The 27745-nt window shown below is 43.7% G+C and overlaps 2 protein-coding genes across 7 annotated transcripts in view; one reads left to right on the forward strand and one right to left on the reverse strand.

The window, feature by feature from the left end:
* Window positions 1–8422, forward strand: part of LOC149352404 (uncharacterized) — a 49039-nt gene extending 40617 nt beyond the window's left edge. Inside the window, exons 4-5 of the mRNA XM_089581572.1 lie at window positions 1987–2853; window positions 3660–8422. Of these exons, the coding sequence (XP_089437698.1) occupies window positions 1987–2853; window positions 3660–4318 (1526 nt within the window). The 3' untranslated portion in view covers window positions 4319–8422. The remainder of the gene's footprint in view (window positions 1–1986; window positions 2854–3659) is intronic.
* Window positions 1–27745, reverse strand: part of LOC149352402 (uncharacterized) — a 561538-nt gene that overhangs the window by 352113 nt on the left and 181680 nt on the right. For 5 of the 6 annotated variants that reach the window (XM_089581571.1, XM_089581568.1, XM_089581569.1 and 2 more), the window contains 6 exons: window positions 27548–27618; window positions 24766–24955; window positions 21201–21353; window positions 20303–20392; window positions 19624–19748; window positions 14075–14285 (listed from right to left, as the gene is read on the reverse strand). In XM_089581571.1, coding sequence (XP_089437697.1) covers window positions 14075–14285; window positions 19624–19748; window positions 20303–20392; window positions 21201–21353; window positions 24766–24955; window positions 27548–27618 — 840 coding nt within the window. The remainder of the gene's footprint in view (window positions 1–14074; window positions 14286–19623; window positions 19749–20302; window positions 20393–21200; window positions 21354–24765; window positions 24956–27547; window positions 27619–27745) is intronic. The other variant, XM_089581567.1, reaches the window with a different exon arrangement.

Consider the following 27745-nt stretch of genomic DNA (forward strand, 5'->3'; position numbering starts at 1 on the left):
GTAGGGAAATCAGTACTGGCAGCAGTCTGGCTTATACACATATATAGTCAACTGAGTTTAACGGGGTTCATGTCAAATAGAACTGATTTCTCAGTAATGTCTCTGCTACCACCAGGTAGCATACTGCAGTAATATATGCCTTATATTACTTTCATTGTGCACTTACAATGTGCAGATTACCCAGTCTACATACAGAAACAGTAATAACTTGATAAAAGGCAGCATGAGCTATCACAGAGAGCTGACATTCAATGCACTCAGTTTCATCGTCACATCTTGCCCATGGGGTGATTATTAGGTCTAGTTAAAAATTGGCCACCTAATGCTTGAAGCTACTACTTGTTACCTAATGGGTAGAGTGCTGTGTAATGACTTTTGCTGAACATTAGTAGCATATATTCCTAAAGGAAACTGCACCAAAATTTTCTTTACCAAAGCTTCCATGGCAAGAACAGTGTTTCCATCACAGTATGAACGAATAAGGGACAAACTTGTCTTTTATTTAATTCACTGCCTTTCATGCCTCCTCCCAGCAAACCAAAAACCTCTGAGACGTCTAGCTAGACGTCTCTGAGAGGTTTTTGGTTTGCTGGGCTGTCAACGGTCTAACACACCTTTCTTGCCTCTTTCTCAATAGACTAAGGAGAGGGCTAACAGACAAAGTTTCACCTACAGTACACTACAGTACAGTACAGGGCACTTCATAGCTACCTGGAGGATCTTATCTTAAGAAGTGTTGCTCTAAGCAAAACAGGTTTTTTTTTTTTCACAATTACCTAACCATAGCTCATAAAAGTTATTTCTTCCAGTACATGAATTTCACTGGAAGCTTTTGTTTTACTTGCCATGTCAGTTAGTAAAATTAAATACTGAATGACACTTCAACTGTACAAAAGGGTTGGCATCATTTTTATGCCATTCAATAGATTCCAGAATTTTGCCTATACGTATAGCACGTGCCTGTAACTGAAGTAACAATAAAGAAAAAATAAGTACTGGTACACACTGCAGCTGTGAAACTGAGGCAATACTTCTGGCAGTCACCTAGTGGAAGCGAAGTGGTTTTTTAATTATCATTAGCCAAAGTAATCACTTGTAAATATAATTAGCTTACTAACTGCAAGGGGTACTGAACAGTTTTGATCAGAAAGCAGTAGGGTGCCAAAACAAACCTCAAATGAGCTATTTTAGAAAGCTGCATTTTGAATGCTTTTTCCACATTCTGAAGAAAGCATGTGAAACACTGAATCCGCACGTGCACTAAACTGTGATGGCTAAAGCCCTTTGGTAGCTCGCTTGCCTTTATAGCGAATCTGGCTGCGCTAACCTGGAAGCACCACAGCAGAGCACCGTTGGGCACAGGATGCTCAAGACAGGTGCTCTTCTGAGGGCATTTATATTTTTGCAAGCTTTGTTGAGGCTGTGAAAGGAAAGAAATAATAATAATAATAATAATAATAATAATAATAATAATAATAATAATAATAATAATAATAATAATAATAATAACTTTATTATTAGTTGTCTTTACACATATTTTTCCTGCCACACCTAAGCACTTCAGTGCTTGTGTGTGAGCCGTAAGAAGCAGTGCATATACCATGCACTGGACAACACAATGTTTCACAGATATAGCAAGTTTGGTTCAAAAATCAGCACTATTGAGTACAAACCAAAGAAAGATACCTTTCCAAAACTTTGCTCTTTGGGGTTTCTTTTGGCATTTTAAAATTTCCTAACATAAACTTATCACATATATCCAGCATTCCGAAAGTTAGTTATTAACTAATCAGTAAAGTTATTTTAAGTAGAAAACACCTGTGTTTGTGCTATGTGACTGCTAATTTGCAAGGCGTGCCACTCTTTTTGTTTTTAAATTCCTTTAAATTACAAATTTTAAGTTACACAGGGCACCCAATACTGCTGGATTATTGCATTGTGAATGAATTCACTTTTTTCAAACATATTTTTTGTGTTCCTCAACAGATGCAGATGCAGAAGCCCCAAAGCATGAAGTTCGACACCACCGGGACCTTTGGCAGTTGGTGCACAGTTTGCAGAAAAAAGTCCAGCTACTCTCCCATGATCAGTCCAAACTGGCCAAGGACATCAGTCGAATACGTCGAAATAGCACTGAGCTCTCTGCAGCAATGGCTTCACTGCAAGCGGCTTCCAGCACTGCCTACTCTACTCAGATTGATAGCCAGCTGCGTCAGCTAGAAGACCGAGTTTTGGCACAAAGTGAAAGGGTGCGGAACATTTCCAGCTGCTTCCAGAGTGTTGACAAGGTTCATGCTTCAACTGTAGAGCTCTTCAGGGACCTGCGCTCGCTTGAGAAGAAAGTGGATAGGGGTCTGACTGATCTGCGCAAGGAAGTCTCAAAGTGCGACTTTGACGTGGCCACTGCTTTGTCACTAGCCAAGGCTGTCCGACAGGACGAGCTCACCAGACGAGCCTCCCTTGCTGGCCTTAAAAATGACATGCTGCAGGCAAAGACTGAACTTGAAAAAACTCGCTACAAGATCCTCAGCTTGGAAGGAGTGGTCCTCAACACAACAGTGTCACGTCGCAAAGCAGGTAGTGATTGGGTTTCTCAAGAGGTGAAGATTGCAAACCTTGAAGTTGGAAGTACGCGGCTTTCCAAGATGGTTGACCGCAACAGTCATAAACTGGCACAGCTTGCAAGGTCGCTGGACAAGGCAGTTAACCGTGAGGTTCTTGACGAGTGGAAGAGAAGGCAAGAAGACTTGGCCAACATCCTACGCAACATGACTGAAGAAGTGCCCAAGATAAGAAAGAACATCACACGTCTTGAAGGAGAAGTGGAAAAGATAGAGGACAATTTGCCCCAAGGCAAGTGCTCATAAACAATGTGTATGTTCATAAGCAACATAGTGTTCATAGACAGTTTCATGCACTTATTTAGTTTGGCACATATTAAGATTCTTGAAGGCACCTGTAACCTTAGCGCTGCCAATTATGTGTGGCTATCACTATGTGTGCACCGCTGTTACTTCCCACAGCTGCTACCTATTCAGATAATATGCTTTTGTGATTTACTAGAGGTGCGTATAAAAATGTGTAGGTGCTCATGTTCTATTTAGTGAATATAGGTGAATGAATCTGCTTAATCTACTTAGCCAAATATTCTCACCTGCTGTCAATACTAAATTGTGCTGTGATACTGTGATAAGTGCTCTATTGCCACTTGCAGAGACATCTGTCTGATGCTTCCTGAAGATTGCTCATAACTTTTGTAATCCTGAAAACATTTTTAATGTCCATAAAGAAGAGAATGTGCCTAATTACATGTTACATATAAGGCCTCTCACAATATACCCCACTGCTGTTGCCAGGTGGGAGTAGCATCTTCATGTGCCAGCCCGTTTAATTATGCTTTTACAGCACAGCAAGAGCTCATGTTAGTCTATACACAAGTTAAATGGTTCATCTCAAACATATTTTTTTTCTGCTGCATGTGCAGCAAACTAAACACTGGTTGCCAAACTGTTTGGCTGATTGGCGATATTAAAATTAACAGATTTTGCCTGAAAGGGTGTCCACTGAACTTATGTTAGCTTAGTGTACAAAAGCTAGAAAAATTAGGCTGAATTCTTACTAATTCTAAACAAGTTTGTCTTTTATTTTTTTTTTTGCAGACTGTTCGTCCAACATCAGTCACACTACAAGCAGCCAACGCAGTGGAGTGCGACTTATCCACCCCCGCAATGCCAAGAAAGCCCGCCAGGTCTTTTGCGACATGGAGACAGACGGTGGTGGCTGGACAGTAGTACAGCGCCGACGTGACGGCTCTGAGGACTTCTATCGCAACTGGGATGACTATAAGCAAGGTTTTGGGGATGTGTCCGGAGAGCACTGGCTAGGCAATGATGCACTACATGAAATCACCTCTTCTGGAAACTACTCACTTCGTATTGACCTCTGGGATGTGTCTGGAAATTACAAGTTTGTTGAATATGATCATGTTGCAGTTGGTTCAGAAGCTCAGAGATACCGACTTGAAGTACTGGGTTACCACGGAAATGCCAGCAATGCCCTTGAGTACCATTCAGGTATGGCATTCAGCACAGCCGACAGAGATAACGATTTCAGCAGCACCCACTGCGCTGTGTACTACTCTTCAGGCTGGTGGTACAACCACTGCCAGTATGTAAACATCAATGGAAAATACAATGTTGGCTTAACTTGGTACGACATGGATGCCCTTGAATGGGTGCAACTTTCCAGGGTGGAGATGAAACTGAGACCTGCCACAAGAAGGAAGAAGCGAAGGTGGACAAAGGCCAGAGCTGCCTGAATGAGTGACGACTGGCACTCGAGCATCATCTTCGGACTCGGCCACAAAAAGGCTCTTTAGTTAATTTATAAAAACAAGTGTGTTGTACATGTGCTGCGATGCTAGCTGTGTGATTGTGTGCAGAAGAACTACGCATGCAGTGCACAGCAAGAGATGAGCCAGCAATTCGTCAGTGCCATAAAGGACAAGTTGTTCCTGTGGGCAACACAAGCTGTAGCATCACAAAGCCTGCCTACCTAACAGCGTGACGACACTCAAGGGACCAATAGATGAGTGACGTGAAGGTACACTGTTTGCATCACGGACACCACGTAAGCTGGGAATGGCTTTCCTGGCACTTAGGGACTGCCTTCTAGAATGTCAGGCCTGTCTGAGGGCCTCCAGCCACTATTCAATGAAGGCACACATCATCAGTGCATGGCCAGAACTTGAATCAGCACATCTGCAGGCATTTCATCACGAACGCAAGGACAAAGGAGTTCTGACAGCGGTTGTTAAACTTTCTGCCAGCTAGCCCATAACGAGAGTTTCATGTGTAACTAGTGCTGTGTTTGCCTACACCTTCCTTTCTTATTTCAAAGTGAGCTTCAGCGTGTGACGTCAGCCTTTCTGGAATGCAGCCTAAGCTTTTTCTGTGCTTCTGGTCAATGTCAGCTGCAATGGACAGACCAAAAGTGCTGCATGCCAGTCACAGCATGTGCAGCACAGTCTGCCACTACACCCACCTCCCAGTGTTTGACAGTGCCCGTGATATTAGCAGCATGTCCACACGACATGCCTGCGAAGAGGGCAATCCTGCCAGTGTGCTGTTTGTTTGCATTTCTTGTTGTGAGAGATGTTGATGTGGGCATTTAAGGGCATTTGAAGGTGCTGTAATGCCAACCTCTTAATACCAACATCTTAATGCTACGTCTCATGTATGAGACAGCAGTATTCAGTGGCGGTGCCAAGGGAGGCGAGGGGTGGAAGCCACCACCCCAGTAATTTGCTTGTCAAAAATTTATTTTACCAAGCATTTTCTTGAGTGTTAAGGCAGAGTGTTAAGGCAGAGACTTGGGCATGTTGGCACCTCATACTTATGAAGGAAAGCCAGCGCATAAGCAAGGGGCGAGAAAGAACACGACAGCACAGCGCATTGTGCCGTCGTGCTTGTTCTTGTCCCGGGTTTTTGTGCTGTTTTCCTTCTTAAGTATTTCCTTTAGACCCTTGCAAGGAGGACACTGCCTGATAATGCAGCTCGTATTAGGCCCTCTTGCTGGTAAGCGAGCGTGTGAAACTCTCGCCGCTACAATCTGTTGATTTTATTTATTTTATGCTCATGAGGAGCATTGCAATGCAGACAGCATTCCTACTCAAAATTTGAATTGCCACCTCCCTTATTCTCATCACCACCCCACTAAGAATATCCTAGCGCAGTCCCTGGCAGTATTTGCAAATAACAGCTGTTCACACAATATGAAACAGCAAACAGCCATGAACTTCAATTACCTCAGCACAGAACATAAAATAAGCTAAACTAAGCATAAAAAGCAACTGCGCTATTGATAATTTTCATCCTAACAAAACAATATTTGATTATTTTGAGATTAGGCAAGCCTCTTATCATCTCTACGAATAGCAAAAGAAAACAAAGGCTAACCTTGATGACTCTATGAAACACCCATTAAGCATTCAAGCAACAGCACAATCAAATGCCCTTTCCTGTGTTTCTCTCAGCGAGAGAACTGTGCTATGGCTTTTACTGTAGAAGGTGAACAACAATCACCACCATAAAAGTAGAAGTGTGTTAATATTTCAGTGTAGACCTAGAAGACACTTCCTGCCTCCTAGTGAGAAATGACATGGTTATAATAAGTTTGTCATTATTCATAACACTCAAATTAAAAGCCAAGAGTACCTACATTTAGTTGAACCAGCTGCTAATAATTCACTGTGCACTCACACAATCAAAGTACTTTAAGCTTTCCAGTGTTTTGCACTTATGGTAGAAAAACCACTACTTTATGTTCCTGTTACATTCACTAAGCATCACATATGACAGTATTTCAGATATACTTGAAACAGTTAAACTGGACAATAATTGTTGTTGAAGAATGATTTACCCCTGATTCTACTGCTTTTTGGGGGTCTTTAGTAGCAGTCATTCGCCTTGATCATTACACTGTCAATTACTGCCCTGCACACATCAACTGCAAAGAACCCAGTAAAACGGTGGTCGGCGATCTGCAAGATCATTGCATGGATACTAATAGAGAATATGTTTCTAATAATGTAATGCATATTAAGGTATGCTCTTCCAGAGAGAATAATGAGAAGAGGACATTAATGAAGAAAAAAAATAAATGGATCAAAAAGAGAACAAAAAAAAAAGAGGATAAGGGTCTATACCCCAAGGCTGTATACTTATAATGGTTAACCACAAAGGAGTCTGCAAACAGAAAAAAAAAAGTAGTATAGCAAATATATTTAGTTTTTGCATCAACGAAATTTTGAATAAGAACAAAGCATGTCTCCATTTTGAGCCCTTTTGCTTCTTCGTTTAAAGGGCAAGCACCTGCATGTACAGGAAAAAACTGTTAACTGGGAGCAATCTTGAAAAAGAGAAAATGCTTGCAATGAAAGGCATCAGGATTTCAACAAATATACAAAACCTATGCAGAAGCCTAACTGCAAACTTGCAACCATGGAGGACAGAAAAAATGGGCGAGCGTTACGTGACAGTTTCAAAGCCTAGTCACAAAGATGGAGAAAAGAATGTCAGCTTAGTACATTGTGCAGAACACCAAGCAAGACACCAAGCAAGAACACATCTGCTAAAATCCAATCCATGGAAGGAATGTGGAAGGACTCCAAATGCTGTCGTAGTAACTGTGCCTTGTGCCTCCATTGGCAGCAAGGGCAAACGAAGAAGAGAATTAGTAGCTGAGGGAATGTTTCAACAGTAAATGGCAGACTTTTACAGGCTGCCTGTGCTCACTCCCATTTATTCTTCATACATGCTTGCAAATGTTTTGTGTTCATTAATCAGCTTCATAAGCAAAAAAACCAGTAGACAAAAAGAAAAGCCAAGTATCTAACAACATGAGCACCTAAACTCTCAGCCACTGCCCTTGATGTTCGCAGGTGCAAGTGCAGGCCTGCTCAGCATTCACAGTGCAAGTCACATTTACAGTCACATCTAAGGCTTGAGTCATTGCATAACACAACACATGTTCCTCACACGTCCCTGACAAGCCATCAGCTAGTCAAGAAAGCAAGCTGTGTGATGTGCCGACACGGCAAAACCTCCTTATGTGTTTTCGAAGTGCTTTTTTTTTTATTCAATAAGGCTGCAAATATGAGCTGAAATAGATGTCAAAACGAGTACACACAGAAACCGTACACTGCGGGACTTATACCCATGTTCAGTATAATCCATTGATTGCAGCTGTTTATGTTACTTTCGGAGAATGCCTCACATTACAGAGACACTAACTCAACCAAAAAAAGCAGAAGTAGAATGAATTCGGGAAATGGTGCACAATTTTCACAATGAATCATGTGGTGATGATTACAGTGTTGGCTACGTTGGGAAGCGGTTCATAGATAGACGTCAAAAGTGTCAGTCTTAGCAGTGCACTGTTGGTAACGGCACATAGATTTTGATAACAGTTCATCCTGTGGCACTTTTTTGTTATTTCAGATCTCATACAAATGCATCCTTTCCTCAACACACTGTAGAGGAATTTGTTATGTGTTGCTTATTTATTTAGGCCTTTGTTATCCTTTATATTTGTTGCAATTGCATTTCCTGGCAGAGGTTTTGCTGTAAGTAGTGTACAATATATATACACTTGACATTTAAGTCGTCATGTTTGAGATGAAGAAAGTGTATTGCTGGGTGCAAGATGTTTTAATTAATATAAGTGAGGCCTAGCTTTAGTAGATTATATAAAAACAAGAAAGCCTTGAAGGTATTTTTTCTCATAAGGCTTTTGTACAGGTGCAGTCGTGCTTGCGCAATTGTCTTAGACAACTGGTGTAGACAAGATGGGCCTAAGTATGCTGCTTCAATTATGTTTTGTCTTGTACATAGATACAATAAAAATGAATTTAAACAGCTGATTACAGTGTCACCATGCATGTCTCTAGCTAGTTTATTCTATAACAGTGAATTCTGCAAACTGTGGTACCTATGACACATGTTGCAAGTGCAGTCAATCGTCAAAGTACAAACATACTTGAAGGGACATTCTAATGACTTTTATGAACTGTATTTTGTCTGCAGCAATTGAAAGCTCCTTGCACAAATAAATATACACCTGGCTGTGGGCTGAGAAATGTGGCAGGACAATTTAAAACGTAGTTTTTCAATATGAAAAAGCTGCTTTCCCACGACAGTCAGGATCTGCAACCCTAATATTACAGACGTGACAACCCCGTCACCTAGGCAGCGGGCAGTGGCAGTTAGCACAGCAATGAGTCTGACATTAACTGAGGTACACAGGTTTTATTAAAACTGAAGTTTAAAATGTTAAGCCATTTTTAGAAAAAAATTTCAACAGAAAGAGACTGGTGATGTGTATCACAAGTGTCGGCAACCAATGTTTTGCGTTAGCAGCGCCGTCAATGGCAGCGCCTCTGTCGGCATAATGACAGCCTGCTTTTTCAAAACATTTCAAGAGGTGATGAAAAAGCAGGGTTAAACCACGCAAGAAATGGCAAAGGAAAAGAGAATATGATGTCTGGAGTATGTTCCAGCACTAATAATCCACCATATATTGCTCACTCCTATTCACAGAGTACAGTAAGTCCACTCCAGGTGACACAGCCAGACTGCACGAAGAGCTGCGAAGTTTGAACACAGCCCGGCACTACCGCTGGTTCCAGTCCAACTTTCTTAGCCAATTTAAAATATAAGCTCCTGCCATAATGAGTTCTGCTCTCATTGTTGTCACCACGGGGAAAAGAAAAAGTCTGCAAGAATATGCCAATATTTTCATACTCATCTCTGATAGCAGACTGTTCTTTTAAGACAAGTGCTTCCTTTTAATATCGCAATATTTTGGCTTAGAGGATATGCTGGGAAACTAATGTGTGCAAGGACCAATTGCCACTGAGGCCACTGAATAATGAGTCAACATCAGTACGCCACTTCAGAACATTTCAGTAAACTAAGTATCATGAATATGTTCTTGGTGCATGATAGCCTTAGCCGCTTATGCGCCATTAAACCCAACACAACAAGTATCATGAATATACAGTCGGAGTCGATGCCAGGAAGATCAGAGGATCTAGAAGTTCATTGACAAGACTCGGCACACTGCTTCTGTGAACTACACTATCATCATTCTTCAAACGGTTCTCTAAACCATGCTTGTGGCATTACAGCATGGCTCCTCCATCCACCTCATGTCCAAGGGGTGGACGATCTTCAAATTGCCATCACTGAATAAAAACCTTGGAGAAGGTGCCAAAGTTTGACATGGCAGCTACATTAGCCTTCAGTCCATACAACAGAAGCCAATGTTCAAAACTTGTACACTCACAGCATTATCTTGTAAGTCGCTGCTTGTCATGATATTCATTCTCCAGCTCATTGACAAAAGTTGTTGCAAAATGACCTATGCAGAATTTCAAGACCTACAGGACTTCCAGAAAGGTAGGCTCAACAAGCTCAAAAGGCTCAAATTGATTCGCCTTCTTCACCCACACAAGTACAAGGTTGAGGGCATCAGTGCTTTGCCCATGTGCCACTTTGGGACATTAAACCCCATATATCATACTATATAAGGCTGAGTACATCACTGAAGGGCTCCTCCTTTAACAGCTATGATAAACCCTCTGATCCAGACCTGCCCTGCATGTCGGCTATCAACTTCATGCATTCGGTGTTCATTACCCTGGAAGAATGCAAAATTTTCAAAGAATGGCCGTCCAAGAAAAACTTGGCCAACAAGCACACGTAGGAAATCGCCAACTGCACGACATGGTCACGGGATTTGTCAACATATTCAGGGCCCAGTCAGTAACATCAATCCATCAATCAGTGTGCACAAGAATTCACATTATCAACAGGCCAATATGCAGCCCTTAAGCAAAGTAAAGCCTTGGTCGAAAGTTCCTAAGTCAAAAGGCTGCTGAGTCCTCTAGACAGGGCCTGGTGGCACCTTTGATCCTTCAAAGCTACAGAGGGATGAGGAAGAAGGTCCCCTGTACTCTCTGGAGGTCTGGAGCTTTAGGTGTGCCACAAGTTGTAGGCTACATGGTTTAGTAGCAAACTGAGTGACCAAAGGATTTTTGACAAAGACTTCACATGACCTGCTTCTGCTAGTCCTTGAGAACAATGCCATGGTAAGCCTCATAGAATTTGAAAATTCTGTAATTATCACTCCTTCAAGTCATCAATGCTGAGCACGTGTACAGATACTGCTCAACCTGAACTAGTCTGCACGAAGGGACAACCTAAAAAAACTTCATCAAACTAGTACTGATTTGAATCTGCCAGTAGCTGGGCATGTGCATACGGCAGCAGCTAGACTGGACCTGTGAACAAATTTCAATCCTTTGTGCTCCATTTTACTTGCACAGTAATGCAAGGAGCCTAAGCAGGTGGCAAACCATACCAAGAATGTAAACTATGCTGCAATAAAGCAGCTGGCTGAGACTAACATAAAGCTGCACACCCTGTGCAGCACCAACAGAAGTCTGTCAAAGCTGGAGAAGTCAGCTACTGCTACGAATACACCACTGACCATTGTAATGATGAATGTAGTGAGCCTAAAGCTTTGGGGAAGCATACAGGATAGGGTGCCTTGATGCCTGGCACCACTCAAGCTTTCCATAATAACATCAGTCAAGAGTCTCGCATCCATTTTTTCAAAGTTCAACATTCCCACCTGCACTTGGGTACAAGACTTTGCAACCAGTCTTCATTGATGATGTTCATCAAGTGGTTCAAGCGCACTATGAATCCATGGTAGAATGCTCAGGGCATTCCATTCTGCAATGGTTCCGCTGGCCCAATTTCAGTAAATCATTACCTATCAGAGGGGCAGTAAGCAAAGGATAGTTGTGGAAATTGGTAACCATGACATTGGCATCATCTGGTTGGTATGCCATAGCCTGCTTCAACAAGGCTTGTAAGTCCATGCTGGCATTCACTGTGGTCCAGAGATGGCAGCACACATGCTCCATACATGCCAGTGACCGGGATGGCACTGGCAGGTGCCTCTGCATGCCTCTGGCCAGTTGTGGTGACTCCTAGGTCCCGTACCAGCTGAACATTCCTCCCTTCAAACTACTTCTTCAAAACTTTGCACATATTATGGCCATTCTGTTTCAAGCCAGTAATACATAATATAGTAATATATAATTAAACTTGGAGGAGTAGCCAGTGCGTGCGAACATTAAAACATGCCTTTTGACAATAATAAATGAGCTCATTTATAACACACAGCGCTGTGTGTTATTTCTTTTCTCTCTCCCGTGTTTTGAGCTGTTTTCGACACTAATCATACACCAACTGGCCCAACAATCCTCTCCATTGCAAGCCATTATGTCCCATCTGCCTGAAATGCATCCAGGGACCTGGGCTACACATACAGAACTTGCTCCCATAGTCAATGGACTGTGAATAGATGTGCGTTTGGAAACTGAAGGGCTCTTGAGTTTTCTCAGCTGGCTAGGTGTAGCACTTTCTCAAAGTGTTCTAAGTTGACTGCAACCATTCAGAAGCCAGTAGGCTGCTCTTGCAAGTCAAACCTTTTTCGACCCATTAAATGGCCCCTAAATTTGATTCAGTGAAAGATTTTGGAAGCAGTCACCCTTATTTGTATAAAGAATGCCCTTCCACAGACATTTCTAATATTTCTAAAGAAGTGAAGTAATTCTTCTGAAGAGCACTTGCAGCAACACAAGTTGGCTGGCTACTTATACTGGCATACCCTCCTATTGAGTCAATGACTACTGCACTGCATTGCCTAGCCTCTGCAGGGTCTTAGGAGATGAGAGCCAATGAAAATAACAGCAGTGCTCTTTTTTTTTCTTTTACTTATACAGCAAGTCTTCACTTCTAGATGTGATAATTTCATACAGACTCCACAGGAGCATTGTCAGGTCCTGTGGAGTTTTTGAGACTACTGCACCATGCTTCAATTCCAGTGTCATAGCAGCACTCACTTCTAACAACCTTGAAACTGATAGCAAAGATCAGCACGACCACCAAAGAGAGGTCACAGTAATCCACCTGGTTTGCAAGGAGCCTGTAAACCTGAGCGACATAGCGAGCAATTTTTCTGGGAAGTAGACTTTGTCTCGGCCTTCAAATGGTGCAGAGCATGAAGTGAGGAGGAAATCAGCCAGTTTTTACTAGATTAACCCCCTTTTGTGGGAACGAAGCTCCAAACAAGTCAGCCACACTGTCGCTATGCCCTCATATAAAAAGCAGAAATATTTGATCAAGACTAGAACATCAACAGCTCTATACAATGCATGTTCATTCAAAATGCCTAAACCGCCTAAGGGCCTTTAGAGTTGTGTTCTTCGGAACAAACAGCTATTTACCCCAACATAAGGTGCAGTACAATAATGATCCGAGGACAAAAAAAAAATTGGGGACAGGCTGTACGTCATAGGATTACAACCAGGGCTAGCACTAAAGAATTTAGATTAAACTCTATCCTGTTTGGATTCCTTTCACCCTTTGCAGTGACTCCAACTTTGCCACTACCTCATTGCTGAGTCCACAAAGTCAACACATATCTAAGTATAGAATAATATCAAATGAAATAAGTTGTAAAATTTGTGATGCCAAGACTGCACACAGACCAGAGTGTAAGTTGCAATATGTTTTGGTATCACTTTCATGAGCCTTTGATTGGAGTGCCATCAGCATCATGAGGCAGAATAAACAAAAAAGCATTTCATCGAAGCTAACATGTGTTTCCACATCCTTTCTGTGCTGCCTGGCTATCGTCATATGGCCACTGCAACATGGTTAAACCGAAAGTTTAACCACTAAACGCAAGAGCAATTAAGGAAGTTTTACAAAGATGCCAAATGGAGAGTTGAAGAAGCCTGCTCTGATAAGTGAAAGTTTTATAATAAAACATAAGCATTTAATTAATTTACGGACTCTAACTCCCTAAATGAACACTATAAATGTGCCCTACACACTTTACAAAATGCACATTTCTCTGTGCACAAGATGAAGGGGTGTAATATGTCTTCTGAAAAAAAAAAAAAAAAGTGAGGCTGAACTTTCATTGATGACCACTCATGCAAATTTTGCATGCTTGGAAATAAGTGCTTGTGAAAAGAAGTAGCAAACATCTTCAAGTACTTATTGTACAAAGTAGGGGTTTAAACCCTAGAGGTGTTGCACAACTCCACCCCACACTTCACATATGCTTAAAGAGTGCATATGTACAATAGCAAATTTCAGACAGACGCAGCTATATTTGAAAACTTGGCTTTATTTCCTGCTTGCCTAAATACAAAACCGATTATGTACAAAGGCAGCAAGACTGTCAAGAAACGAGATTTCTTATGACAGGGCATTGTCCTCAAGCAAAGAACTACCACAAAAAGCACATTTTTCTAGTTCACGACTGCACAGAACTAGCCAGATGTCTTTCATCAGGGCATGCAGTGCCACTTCAAGAGATGAATGTGCAGCAAGGGGAAAAAGAGCAGGAGCTAAATGCACCTAAAGTGGTGCCCTGAGGAAACAAAGATGTGCACCAACCGCTATGTGGTGTGAGAAGAGGTACCTACCTCAAAAGGCACAGAGTCGAAGAAGATGGCAAGGAACCAGTTCAGGGTGACAGTGCAGAGCTCAATGTCAAGCTGCGCCAGGTGTCGGTGCAGCCTAGGCAGCTTGTCACGAAGCAGGGTCTTGAGAACCTCCTGATCTGCCTGAGCTCCCACCAGGCTGTGGTCAAAGTAGTGGGCCGTGAAGTAGCGCTCCGTGATGCCCACAAGGCACCTGTGACACGAAGCCTTCTCGATTGCTAGGCTGCCCCTCAGTGGCTGGCACAAGTATGCAGTGCTTTGATTCAGGTGTAGTATTAAAGGTATTTTGGGTTATATGAATAGCACTGAGCTTCACAGTTGTCTCCACTAACATTTTATAGTGCAGCGACTGACTGCAACGAGGAGCTGCAGGCAGAAGTGGCAGTAAAGAATAATACTTGTGTTTGTAATGTTGCAAAGCACGTTTTGACTACTCGAAAGAAATAGCCAAAGAAAAGATAACTAATTTTGGGAAATACTGGAAGAGTTTGTTCATTTGTCACAAAAGTATGAAAAGCAGTGGCTGGAATAGAGCCCATGCAGAGTTGTTTTGTTGTCTTGTAAACACTGCTCTTAAATTTTCCACAGAAATTTTCAAGGACAGTTTACCTAATATGTAAAATTTTACACCAGACTCAAAAATTTGCTCATGTATCCATGAGTCCTGTTTACAGTCTGCGACAACTAGTCCTCTACTGTTGACTGCAGAAGCTTCATACTATCAGTCCTGAAAAAAACAGCCATTACGATATACACAACTAAGTTCAAGCAAAAATATGCAATCTTGTTGATATGAAAGTTGCACGTTTGGTTTGGTTTGGTTTGTGGGGTTTAACGCCCCAAAGTGACTCAGACAATGAGGGACGCTGTAGTGGATGGCTCCGGATAATTTCAACCACCAGGGGTTCTTTAACATGCTCTAACATCAGGCAGTACACGGGGCCTCTAGCATTTTTCCTCCATCAAAATGTGACCGCCGTGGCCAGGATCGAACTCATGTCTCTCGGGTCAAAAAGCGAGCACCATAACCACTTAGCTACCACTGCGGTGAAAGTTGCATGTTACAGATCTCTTAAGTAGCATGAATCAGATGACTGTAAACAGTGTAATATGACTGCAGCAACTGTAGCAGAGATAAATGCTACTACAGTAGAGCCCACTTATAATGAGCCTGATGGCCACGGGGATCGCGTTCGTAGTAAGTGTACTTCTTCTATTTACAGCAAAAAATGCAAAGGCAGGCAAAAGTGGTCTTTATTTAATCAAAAGGTCCATTATGCAAGTCTGGATCTTCATGCAGTCCCTATAACAGTGCTTTCCAAGCTCTCCAGAGTGGTCATGTACTTCTTGATGAAATCATTTCTGCCAACTAGCTGCTTTAGGAACATAATATTACTAATAATGATATGATAATATAATGATATGTATCTGTAACAACTGCACAGCTACCATAGCCCTCCATAAAGTCAGCAATAAAATTCTAATAAGGAAGGGTGTCAGGCAGGGAGACACGATCTCGCCAATGCTATTCACCGCCTGTTTACAGGAGGTATTCCGAAGCCTGAACTGGGAACCGTATAGGGGAGAAGAGTTAATGGAGGATACCTTAATCTGCGATTCACTGATGACATTGCCTTGCTAAGCCACTCATGACATGAACTGCAAAGCATGATCAATGAGTTAGACAGGCAGAGCAGAACGGTGGGCCTAAAAATTAACATGCAGAAAACCAAAGTAATGTTCAACAGTCTAGCATGAGAACAGCAGTTTGCACTTGGTAGCGAGGCACTGGAGTAGTAAGGAAATATGTCTACTTAGGGCAGGTAGTGAGCGCTGATCCGGATCATGAGAGGGAAATCAGAAGAATAAGAATGGGGTGGAGCACATATGGAATGGCAGTTTACCAGTATCCCTCAAGAGAAAAGTATACAACAGCTGTATCTTACTGGTACTAACCTACGGGGCAGAAATGTGGAGGCTAGCGAAAAGGGTTCAGCTTAAGTTAAGGACAACGCAGCGAACTATGGAAAGAAAAATGATAGGCTTAACGTTAAGGAACCGGGAGCGGGCAGAGTGGGTGAGGGAACAAACGTGGGTTAATGACATCCTAGTCAAAATCAAGAGGAAGAAATGGGCTTGGGCAGGGAATGTAATGCGAAGGCAAGATAACCGCTGGTCCTTAAAGGGAGACTGAAGCACTTTTTCTGAAAATCGGGCTGGCAGCGGCATCCTATAGTTTTTCATGCTGTATGCTGGAATATTGCATCCAAATAAGGCAAAAACAAGCGCGAATTGCCTTTTTTAGCCGAAATATGCGGCCTGTGCCGCGGGGCACGCCGCGCGGCGCGCCGCCGCCCGTGATTGGTCAAGAGAGGTCGTGACGTCACTTTGAGGACTGGAGAAGCTGCCGATGCGGATCGGGCGCTGCGTTGAGGGCAGATCGCAGCTTTCCGTGTCGTTGTAAAAGCGAATACGGCGACTATTTTTTTTTTACTGACCACCGAAGTAAAGGATACTACAGTTTGCTCATTCCACGTATCGCCTGAAACCAAAAAACACAAGCAAAAAATTCTATGCCTAGCACAAGCATACGCCAGCGTCAAAGACGCGATACAGATCATGCGTAAAAGGTGCCAGCACAACATCGGCTCGTATTCTCGGAAAGGAAGGGGTGCGAACAATACTCAAGTCAATTACCACCACCGGACGCCTCCTGGCTCGCCCGGAAGAGCGTCATCCTAAAGAAAAGGCCCAAAGCACTGTGTAAATCCTGTTCTCAGTACCCGGCGTTGCAGATTGGGGCAAGAAAGTATTTCAAGTGAACAATGAAGGAGCACAAAGTTGGTGTCAAAATTAGCGAAGCGCAGTGGCCAAGCACTGCGAGGCATGTGATCACAAGATAGTGACGCAATCATGGTGCGCTGGAAACCAAGCCAAATACGCGCACAAATACGCTTCACTCCTGGCGCGTTCAGCAGATGCCAGAAAATATTAATCGCTGCCTCGGAAATGTTTGCCCTTCCTAGATTTGCAGTTTAGGTTCAGTGGAGTAGTTGCCAACTATATGTGTGTTTAAAAGCCAAGCTAGCTGCAACTCGCCCGCTGCCACAACTTGATGGTTTGGTTTGGTTTATAGGGTTTAACGTCCCAAAGCGACTAAGGCTATGAGAGACGCCGTAGTGGAGGGCTCCGGATATTTCGACCACCTGGGGTTCTTTAACGTGCACTGACGTCGCACAGTACATGGGCCTCGAATTTCTCCTCCAAAGAAATTCAGCCGCCGCGGCCGGGATCGAACCCGCGTCTTTCGGGCCAGCAGCCGAGCACCATAGCCACTGAGCCACCGCGGCGGCACAACTTGATGAAGAAACCGAGTAAGGTTGCGGTGTTTTTTTTTGCAAAAACTCGGATGGCATTCATTTCTCTCATAAATTTGCATCCGAAATCAACGTCGAACGCTTTCATATTAATTGCTTAGCTAGGATTAAACGAGATGCCGCATACTAAGAGCTTCGATGCTTGCTTGCTTTGCTTTATTGTGTTTTGCTCTGCTTGCTTGCTTGCTTGCTTGGACACGTCGAACCGAGTATAAAATCACTAACCGAGCCTTGCTGAGCACGTCTCAGGTGGTCTGGCCGCACCTAAGCTGAGGAGAGCGACACATGCTTAAGCCTCTATCAGGTTTCTTCAGGGGCTAAGTGAGCATGTTTCTACTTTTAAAAGAGGCGCTTCTTCGGAATGGTGACATGCCTCTTATGCGCGAGGAAATCAATGGAACTGTGTCATGGTTCAGCCACGCCTTTTCGACAGAAATCTCCAGAGATCACACTAGGACAAGCTCTGCCTGTAGCCGCTCTTACGAAAGTGTTTCGAGCAGAGTAAGCTTGCTTTAGTCGGCTTGAATTCTTCGCCACAGCAGCGAGCGGTTGTGCTGCGAGCTTGTGGTATTGCGGAAAACAGTGGAAGACGACACAGTCGCGGCCGTAGTTGTTCGTGGACACGAACGCAGAGTAGTACCTGTTGAATCTGATTCTCAAGATCGGCTGACACGTTTTGTACGTCGCAACGCACGCAGTACGAGGAACAACGCATGCAGCACGAGAAACAACGCGCGCTGAAAGCGCGCTCGGGTGCGCCGAAGCATCCCCGGCTCCTCAACATGACGTCACGCTGGCCGACATGGACGAGGTTTCCCTCTCCGCTGTTCCCCTCTCCTGCGCTCGCGCGGGGCGCGGGAAATTTGAACATCGCGTTTTTAATTGGTGATTGCGCCACTGTTTTAGCCAAAATCGAAAAAATAATTTCACAGACGTGATCAGCAATGACACTACTTCAAAACCCTAGAAGGTTAGCTGATTCGAAAACGGCCTCAGTATCCCTTTAAGGGTGATGGAGTGGATTCCAAGAAAAGGCAAGCGTAGCAGGGGGTGGCAGAAAGTTAGGTGGGCGGATGAGAGTAAGAAGTTTGAAGGGATACGGTGGCTGCAGCTGGCAAAGGACAGGGTTAATTGGAGAGACGTGGAAGAGGCCTTTGCCCTACAGTGGGCATAGTTAGGCTGATGATGATGATGATATGAACATTCATGCCAAGCGGTGGTAGGTCGGCCTCTGCGTCTCCGATCCTCGACAAAATTGTATAGATGCAGTGAAAAAGCTAGTGCAGCGTACATCCAAGCAGAATGTATCAACTGTAGCGCAGAAGTTGGAGAAACGATTGGAGAATGCACACTACTATATGTAACTGGCTGGGACAGCGAGGCACGCCAAGTGACTGCCAGTCAAAGTTCTCAAACAGCTCCCATTGGTTGATCACAACAAGCACTTGTTTCACTCTCAATGCTGCCCCTCTTTTGCGCCAACCACGCTTCTGCTTCCACTTTAGACCAATCAGCACATGCGGATGCACCGACTGACATTGCAGCTCATTTGTGCATGCTTCACAGGTGGTTTCTCTGCCAACTTTTTACTGCTTTTTGAGTGTCACCACTAGGCCACTGATGCAGTCAGCAAGCCAAGAAACACTTTTTGGACTCCAAGCTGGCACCGAATTTACAACCCCTCCTCGTTCACTCAGCCGAATGGTGCTGTCACGGTTGTTCATTGTAACTGAGAAGTACTGCCGATGCTCTAATACATATTTTGACGGTAGCACCACCCTTGTTTGTAATAAGCGAGCATTCATTAAAACTGTAGCCATTATAAGCAGGTTCGACTGTATTTCTAACTTGTTTCAACCCAATCAACAGAACGCTGGTCCAAAAAAAGATCAGCGTACCATGCATTCCAGTGTTTTACAAATGGTTGATTAACAATGCTCACTATTGGTGAGCAGCGGCCCTGTATTTTTGCCCTTTTTGCAAGTGAGAGACACCTCCGAGTCCTAAAATGCCAATTTTTTTTTTTTAAATTTCTTTTTACTAGTCTTCTATTAGCTCCACAACGCTGCTCACTAGTAACTGACTTGTAACAGTCCTATATGGGTCTAGCAAATTTTTAAGCAAGGTACACCTAGACCGTGCAGTGGAACATACCAAAAGGCATCTTCAGGCTCCATGAACAGAAGACACATTCCAACCAAGAAGTTCATGCCCTGGCAATATCCAAGGCTGGGGTTATGCAAACAAATTGCTTGCAGCACTTCTTGCAACTTGCGGATCTAGAAAAACAAGAGAAAAAAATATGCACTGACAGCACATATGTAATCGGTTTTAAAGTGAATGTCACAGCTAAACTAGACAAACTTTATTTGCCTCCGTTACATTATGCAAGCAGTATATTCTAACGCAATGTTTTAGTTTCACTATGAGTACTAAACTTCACTGGTAAACATGTGGTGAATCTAGCTAACTGTTCAAGAGAATATGTTTAAAAATGTGAACACAAATTTAGTAGGCTGCACAAATTTTTTGAAACAGGGGTTAAGGACATTGCCTTAACCAACGGAAGTTAAGGGCATTGCCTTAAACCCTCTATCAAAAAGCAGGAACTGTGAATCCATGTCACTCTTCCCCTAAAAATGCATTTGCCATATTGAACACTTGACCCAGACGGAAGTGCTTATAAAGAATGTTTGTGCATTTTAAAGAGGCACGCTGATCGCACCAAGTGTACACAGAACAGAATGGTGAGGCTCAGATGAAATGGAAGACTTATAGGTGATAATGACATGTAGGTCAAGTACTAGGTGTTGCTAAAAAGCACGCAACTTACCCCATCAGCATCAGGGCTGCTGAATCGAACATTATTTGGCAATGTTCGCAGCAGGTCTAGGGATATCTGCCGCTTGTTCTGAGACACCACCTGGATGCAAATATATGACAGTCATGAAAGCATGACACAGAGCAGACAAAAGTATGAAGAAAAAGTCAACCTCATAAAGTGACACACAAGCTAATCAAACTGCATCTGAGAATAGCTTCGATGATTCTGTGGTTTTCATAAGACACTTCAGGCAGCTGCAACACACTATCATGTTTGGTGCAGTGATAACAGATAGCCTCATATGCTACTCTGAATTTCTAAATAATAATCAATAAAGTGAGATAAAAGATGTCATTAAATATGTTACAAAATGCAGCAAATAAAAAGAAGTTTGGCAGTTCCTTGTTTAAACTAAAGAAAATGGCTGCACAAAGAAATCTTAGTGCATTTACTTGAATATAGGCAGGCACAAATTTAGGCAGGGTAGTACAGCTATCTCTGTTACTTGCTTGCCACGGTGGAGGGTACGAAGCCCAAAAATTCTTTAACATTATGCATGCATTACATTGTACATTCTAAATTTTAAAGAGATCAGTCAACAGTTCAAAGAAAGTAGATCATGCTTTGTGCAAAAACTGACTTGGGTAAAAGCAGCTGAAAAGACTGGGTCTAGCACAGAAGTGGATTCACTGTATTCATTTAATCTGATGCGGTTAGATGCAATTGCTTCCAATAACTTTGTGTCAGCCAACAGTGCTAAATGCCAGCAAGAAGTGAAAGGCTCCCCCTCAATACCTGCATTACGTGCACAATTCACTCAGAAGTTCCACACAATGCACAGAAATGGTATTCATTACTGAAATCAGAACTGCCCACCAGTAGATAGTCGCTTCTAATGCCTGCTGACCTCAGATTCAGATGCTTGACAGCACAGGTTGCTGTAGTAGTTTCTGCCCTTGTCTTCCATGATATCCGCCACTCTGCAGGTGTATAGTGCCTTCCAGACTTGGCTTCGGAATGCAGCTGGGACACCTTGTCGCACCAGGCTCTTCAGCTCCTTCTGGATGGCAAAGCCAACCACAAATGAGTTCAGGCACGTCAAACAATAAAACAAGACAAACATGTCAGCAATACGTCGTCACATTGCACAACAAAGAACTTGATGCATGTCAATTGCATGCTTGTGGTTCGTGTGTCCTTAAACAAGAAAAAATTACAGGATAATCAGCCAACCGATGCCACAATTTTGCGAAACCAGTTGAATTTAACCTCGATGATTAGTTAAATGCTTTTACTCTAGGCTGAGGTAGTGGTGGTCCCAGAGATTGGTTCTAGGGGGGGAGCGGACGGTCTTCTGTAGGCCAAAAAAAGAAAAAAATATAGAAACAATGATTTTTTATTTACACTTTATTTCTACAACAATTTTTGTGCACTTTGTTGTTGAAAAATAGATGACGAATGATATAGACGTTATACCATAACTCATGCTTTGAATGTTAACGGTTACGTGAGCAATATTGATTTTGATACTAGGGGAAAACAGGTCGTCGGCTGAGATATCCCACCGCGTCATGTCCAGGAAGTTCAAAGCACCTGTCTGGGCATTTCACGAGCGGGATTAGTGGCCTTCATTACTTAGTTCGGGGAAAGGGCTTTGTTCCGTCCTCGGTCCTCTCTGACAAGGCGGCTGGTCGGCGCTCCTTGTCAAGCCAACAGAAGGGATGATCCCTTCGCTGGCGTCGCTGTGTCTCATGGTGGGATAAAGACATGAATGGGTGGCTCCTTGCCGCCCCGACTAGGTTGCTGGCCACCGCAACCACAGGTGAATGGCACCGCCGCCACCATCATCGCCGCGCCGGTGCCAAGGCAAGACAATGGTGGGGGCACGGCAGGACTGCAATACCTCAACAATCACTACGAATTGTACTCGTACAGCTATCAACCTGTAGAACGCAAAATTTTGTGAAATAAGACAGCCGATAACATGCTGAACGTACAAAGTAGGGGACTACTTGACGCATCACAGACAAAAAAAGCTTTCCAGTTCTAGGTCAAAAATAACATTTAGCCCTATGAGAACCCAAAAACGGCCATTTGAGAAGATGTGCAAAGGCTTTTGAGGGAGAGGGGGAGACAGCCCCCCCCCCCCCCCCCCCCTTCCCTAGGACCTCCACTGGGCTGAGGCTAAGGGTGGCGATGGGTGGGCAGGTGGGCAGCCTCTTAGCTATACTCCGTTTCATACATAGCAGGAAATGCTGCCAAAGCTAGCACACCTGTTTGCGCAGGCTAAGTCCGTGCCCAAAAAGTAATTCACCCTACAACCAAAGTGAGCACAAGCATATTTCACTGCGACAGATCTTAAGTGCCATCAGTAGCAATCTCCTGGACCTTGTTTTACCTCTTAACACATTTTAGTCCCTCAATTCATCGAAACTTCGAGAAGTAAGAATGACTTTGGCAGTCTCATATGCAGCTGGCAGGATGAATCGCCTTTGCTCCATCTGCACCTAAAAAGTAGTTCACACTAACTCAAATTAATAGCCAGAGAGCCCGAGTACTGAGCGCCCCACAGCTTCGACCATAATTTTCAGTGCTACCATTTCGTTTTATATCGCTCTTTGTTTTTATCCAAACACTCACCGAGGCATCGAGAAGGTCAAATGATACGTGGCGAAGTAATATGGTTTCACAGATGCACTACTTCCACAGCCTTCGCAGCGTTGCCTGCTATTTAAACGGAGTATAGTGGCTGGTGCTCCTGGAAGGCCACTGCATCTTTGAATTCAATTTGGCCATCGCTTTTAATGTGAGAGCATCACAGTTGTTGTCCCACTAAGAACCCGCCAATGTCTGAGACAAAATTCCCTGATTGGTTGAGACAGTGATGATATCACTTGTGTCATGTGACCACCAAGGAACAATCACAGTGTGCTGCCAAATCTGAAAATCCATCACCGCCGGAGGACCTGGGAGGCTGCGACATAACAGAGAGGGCAAGCGCAGTAGGGGGCTTCAGAGTGTAAGGTGGGTGGATGACGCAGTAAATAATAAAATACTTTATAGCCGCGAGCAGGATTCGAACCTGTGGCGGTCCGAACAGATCAGCTTCGCTGGCCACTGCATTAGACCATTGTGTCATAGCCGTAGTCGAACATCTCACAAGTTTAACTGCCAGCCTCTCGCATTGTGATTTGGATCATCTTCATGAACTTCCATGACTCCGCAATTTAGTCCAAAACCAAGAACATGTGAACACCTACACGAGCAAGCCCCAATTTGAACACGTGGCCACTTTGAACAGTACAGTAGCGAAGGGGAAATCGAGACGCGGCAGCCCCAACGTCAGCTGGTGCCTGCTCCTGGTTGAATACGAATGTGCGTCCGAGAGCTCCAGCCACAAGTGCTTGCAATGAATCCAGAACACTGTGCTATCACACTGCACTCTTAAGGTGACTTAAGCATCTCCATAATTTAATGTGCCCTTCTCAAGAAGCCTCAAATAAAGCTGCCAGGGAGGAACAAACAGGGAGGAAATGGGAAGTGTAAGCACTTAACTATTGCGGCAATGCCTCGCAATATATAGTTCGTTCTCTGCTGCGCGGACTTCTATATAGTGGGTGTAGGCCTTGTGGAGAGTGCAGGTTGGTGGGTTGTTGGTGGGTGCACTTCTGGATGGTAGAGTTGAGTGGATGGGTGAAGGATGGTGCTTCTGGAACGTGAAGGTAGGCAGTGGTGGCTAGTGTGAAAGCTATGAAACTATGATATCACAGAGCTGAGTACTGTGCAGGTGAAAAGCAGCCACCTGATACCGCTATCAGTCAATGAACTCAATATGCACTCTGCTGATCACTCATAACATTGAAACCTGACACATGTGCTCAGCTACTATTAAAAAGTGGTAGGGGTTTAATATAGTTAAACTGAGTAGATGTGCGAAAGCAGGTGCTCATTCTTCAAATGGAGGGGACACTTAAGCTCCGCCTTAAGGATATGATGCAGTAGCTTAAGTGGGTTAATGCCCATATATGCAGACTTGGTCATTCTCTACTTAACATTCATAGATCGTGGCGAGCCCTCGTACCACTTCCAGCGCAGTGGCGCAGCGGTTAAGCAATGTGCCACTGCATTGGCAGGTGGCTGTTTCTCTCACAGCCACCGGAAGGGATTGTGTGACCAGTGTTGCTCTTCACGAGCAACCTTTCACGACCAATCATTAGTTTAACTGCCACCTGCCTCCCATTGGCTACAGCTGGTGCGACGCTCCTCCGAACTTACCCGAGCTTACCCGAGCTAACTCGGGTAAGCTTGGGTTAGTTCGGAGCACAAGACAATACAAGATGACAAGATTCTTGCTTAGGGTTGGTACATCTGGAGTAGTGCTTTTGCATTAAAAATTCTGTCTGTAACTGGGACTTACACCCAGGCTCCTTAATGCAAATACAGACATGAACAAATGGAGCAAGCATTCTTACTGTGCTGATGAGGTTGTCGCCACAAAGCAGAAGGTACTGGCGCCAGCGCCATAAGTGGTGGGCGGCAGAGGGCAAGCGCTCCTGGTAGTGAAGATGCAGCTGACGACATATGTAGTGCAGGGCTAAGCTTTCCTCAGTGTAGTGGTGCCGGAAGCCAAGGGCATCCGTGTGCTGAAGCACCTTGCTCTGGCTGCAGTTGCATACACCCCACATTAGACCATTTGTCTTGAAGTACTTAACTTACATGCCAGGTAGGTAAGAAAGGTTGGAAATGAACAAGATGTGCAGGTACATATGCAAAGCCAGATATGGAGAAACGTAACTATCTTTACTTATCTCAAAGCTGCAGTGGCAGTCAGTATATATTACAGGTGTGTTTTACAATTATGTAAGCATGAAAGCCTTTAGCAACATTCAGAAGACTGTAAGGTTGCTGAATAAAAAGTTAATTCTCTAGGTGTATGGACACTTTTAACCACGTCCTACCAAACAAGAAGCGTCACATCACCTTACAGCACCTTTGTGTCGAGATGTAAGTGCAGAGGACAATCGACGCCAGTGATGACATTAACGCCAAACAATTCAAAGCAAGAGAGAGAATGATGAACGGAAAGGCAGGCAGGTTAACTAGTGGCGAAGCGTTGCTGCCAGGAGGACACACTCACGCTAAAACCGAGGGCAATCACAAAGTAAGTGCTTAATTGTCTCTTCGCACCCACAGTTCTCACATGCAGGAGAGTCTGCCACAGCGACTAAGTGGGAGTCGGCATTTGTAAATGCCACTCTCAGCCACAGGCAGCACAAGAGCGTAGCATCACAGTGGGAGAGGCCGGACGGTGGATTGAGTTGAAGTTAAGGGTCAAGACAGTGTAAACGGCATGCCGAGTTTCCAGGGGAAGACCATGACGCTAAAGCCTTGTTTCGTTCAAGCACTCGTAGATGTCTTGCTGCGTTCAAAGCAAGAGTTGCACATATCCCTTTGGTATGGCCCTGTACTGTACACTGAGGACATCAGACAAGAATTATTTGTGCTTCTACCCACTGTAGCGGGTCGGTGGCTATGGCATTTGGCTGCTAAGCCTAATGTTGCAGGATTGAATCCCAGCTTCCACAACCACATTTTGATAGAGGCAAAATGGAAAATCACCTGTGTGCTATGCAAGGTCAGTGCATCCCAAAAAAAACTCCAGGTAGTCAAAATAAATAAATCCATTCCTCATAACCCATGTGCAGCTTTCAGATGTTAAAACCAACATAAAATAACATAACATAACCTAACATCATTGAAGTTTTTGTTTTCATTTAGCCATTCTCACATGGACCTGTGCAGATACTAGGCAAAATAACAGATAACCGAATTTAAGAAGCATGACTGTGTCATCCTGAGTGCTTTAAACTATCATAAACTGCTCATTGTATGCCTGTTGCACAGATTAGTGTAAAGCGAGAATTATGTGTACTGGCATGCTGAGATAGATTTTTCATGCTTTCCGCACTTACAGTAGACAATGTGTCTTCTACTTGGGTGAGCTGCCACACTGCACTCTTATGCAGAGGTCCACCATGATGTGTATAGGAAGACATAGTTTTTCTATAGAGATTAAAGCTGTTAACACATTTGTGCCATTTATTAACCTTTTTTTTTTTCACACATTTGATTCTGCTGTCTTCACTATGTTGCACCTAACCACAAAGACATGAATCAGATTAAAGGATCATGAACCGTTATTCTTTTTTGCTTTGGAGTTGAACTTGAACCATACTGATGACTGTGAATGAAAGCCATGTACAGTCTTTGTCAAAAGTAACCAGGCTGCAGGGTTTGCTTCTAGCTTGTATAGTGGAGCCCTTGTGGCTTTCCTAGAGATCAAAAAGTGTTGGAGCCGCCGCGGTGGCTCAGGGGTTATGGTGCTCGGCTGCTGACCCGAAAGACGCGGGTTCGATCCCGGCCGCGGCGGCTGGAATTTCTTTGGAGGAGAAATTCTAGAGGCCCGTGTACTGTGCGATGTCAGTGCACGTTAAAGAACCCCAGGTGGTCGAAATTTCCGGAGCCCTCCACTACGGCGTCTCTCATAGCCTTAGTCGCTTTGGGACGTTAAACCCCAATAAACCAATAAACCAACCAAAAAGTGTTGGAAGGTAAGAGAACCGCCAGTCCTTACCTCTAACGACCATTTCAGCTTAAGGGATGCTGTAAGGGCTCCACTGTACGAGCTAAAAGCAAACCATGCAGCCCGGTTACTTTTGACAAAGACTGTACAATTTGAATTAAACATTTTCAGGCACTGCCATCCTCAGATGGCTGTAAAGAAGCTTTCTCACAGTACTGCTCTAATATATGCTATAGCCATAATGCAGAGAGCATAACAATAATACAGACTCCTTACAGGTGCATGAGCCGGTGAAGTTGGTGCCACCGCATTGAGTAGTGAAACAATCTTTTCATTGTCAGCTTACTGCTTGAGAACACATTACAATGTTAAGATGAACCTGTGAGCACAGTGCTTGTTAAGATCAGTTTGTTAAATTTTTCTAACAACATCAATATGACAGAATGATGTTTCCATAATAAAGCAGCATGAAATCGACAGTTAAACATGCACTGAAAAAAAAAAAAAGTGTGCTTTGCTTAGAAACTATAATAAACAACAACTAGATCAAACAAATACAAGCTTGTCCCACTACTATTACCACAAAACCTCAGCAGTTACTTAATTCCCTTCCTTCTATTTACTCAAAACAGAACAGCTAAAAGTTGAATGCTGATAAAAAATAAGCTCACCTGTCATAGGTTGGAAGGCCTGGATTGGACATACGAGCTTCCCGGAGAAGTTGAAGCACACGAGCTGCATGCTAGCAAGAACAATGAACAATGTTATATGTAAGTACTGCAGTGCAGGTTTGCAGAGCAACAGCACACTGGCACAAGGCCACAGGACCTTGTGTGGCCTTGTGTTTCGTTCCTTCTCTACCTGTGGCT

This window comes from Amblyomma mixtum, chromosome 3 (assembly GCF_055824585.1).
Source record: "Amblyomma mixtum isolate Tamu chromosome 3, ASM5582458v1, whole genome shotgun sequence".
Lineage (NCBI taxonomy): Eukaryota > Metazoa > Arthropoda > Arachnida > Ixodida > Ixodidae > Amblyomma > Amblyomma mixtum.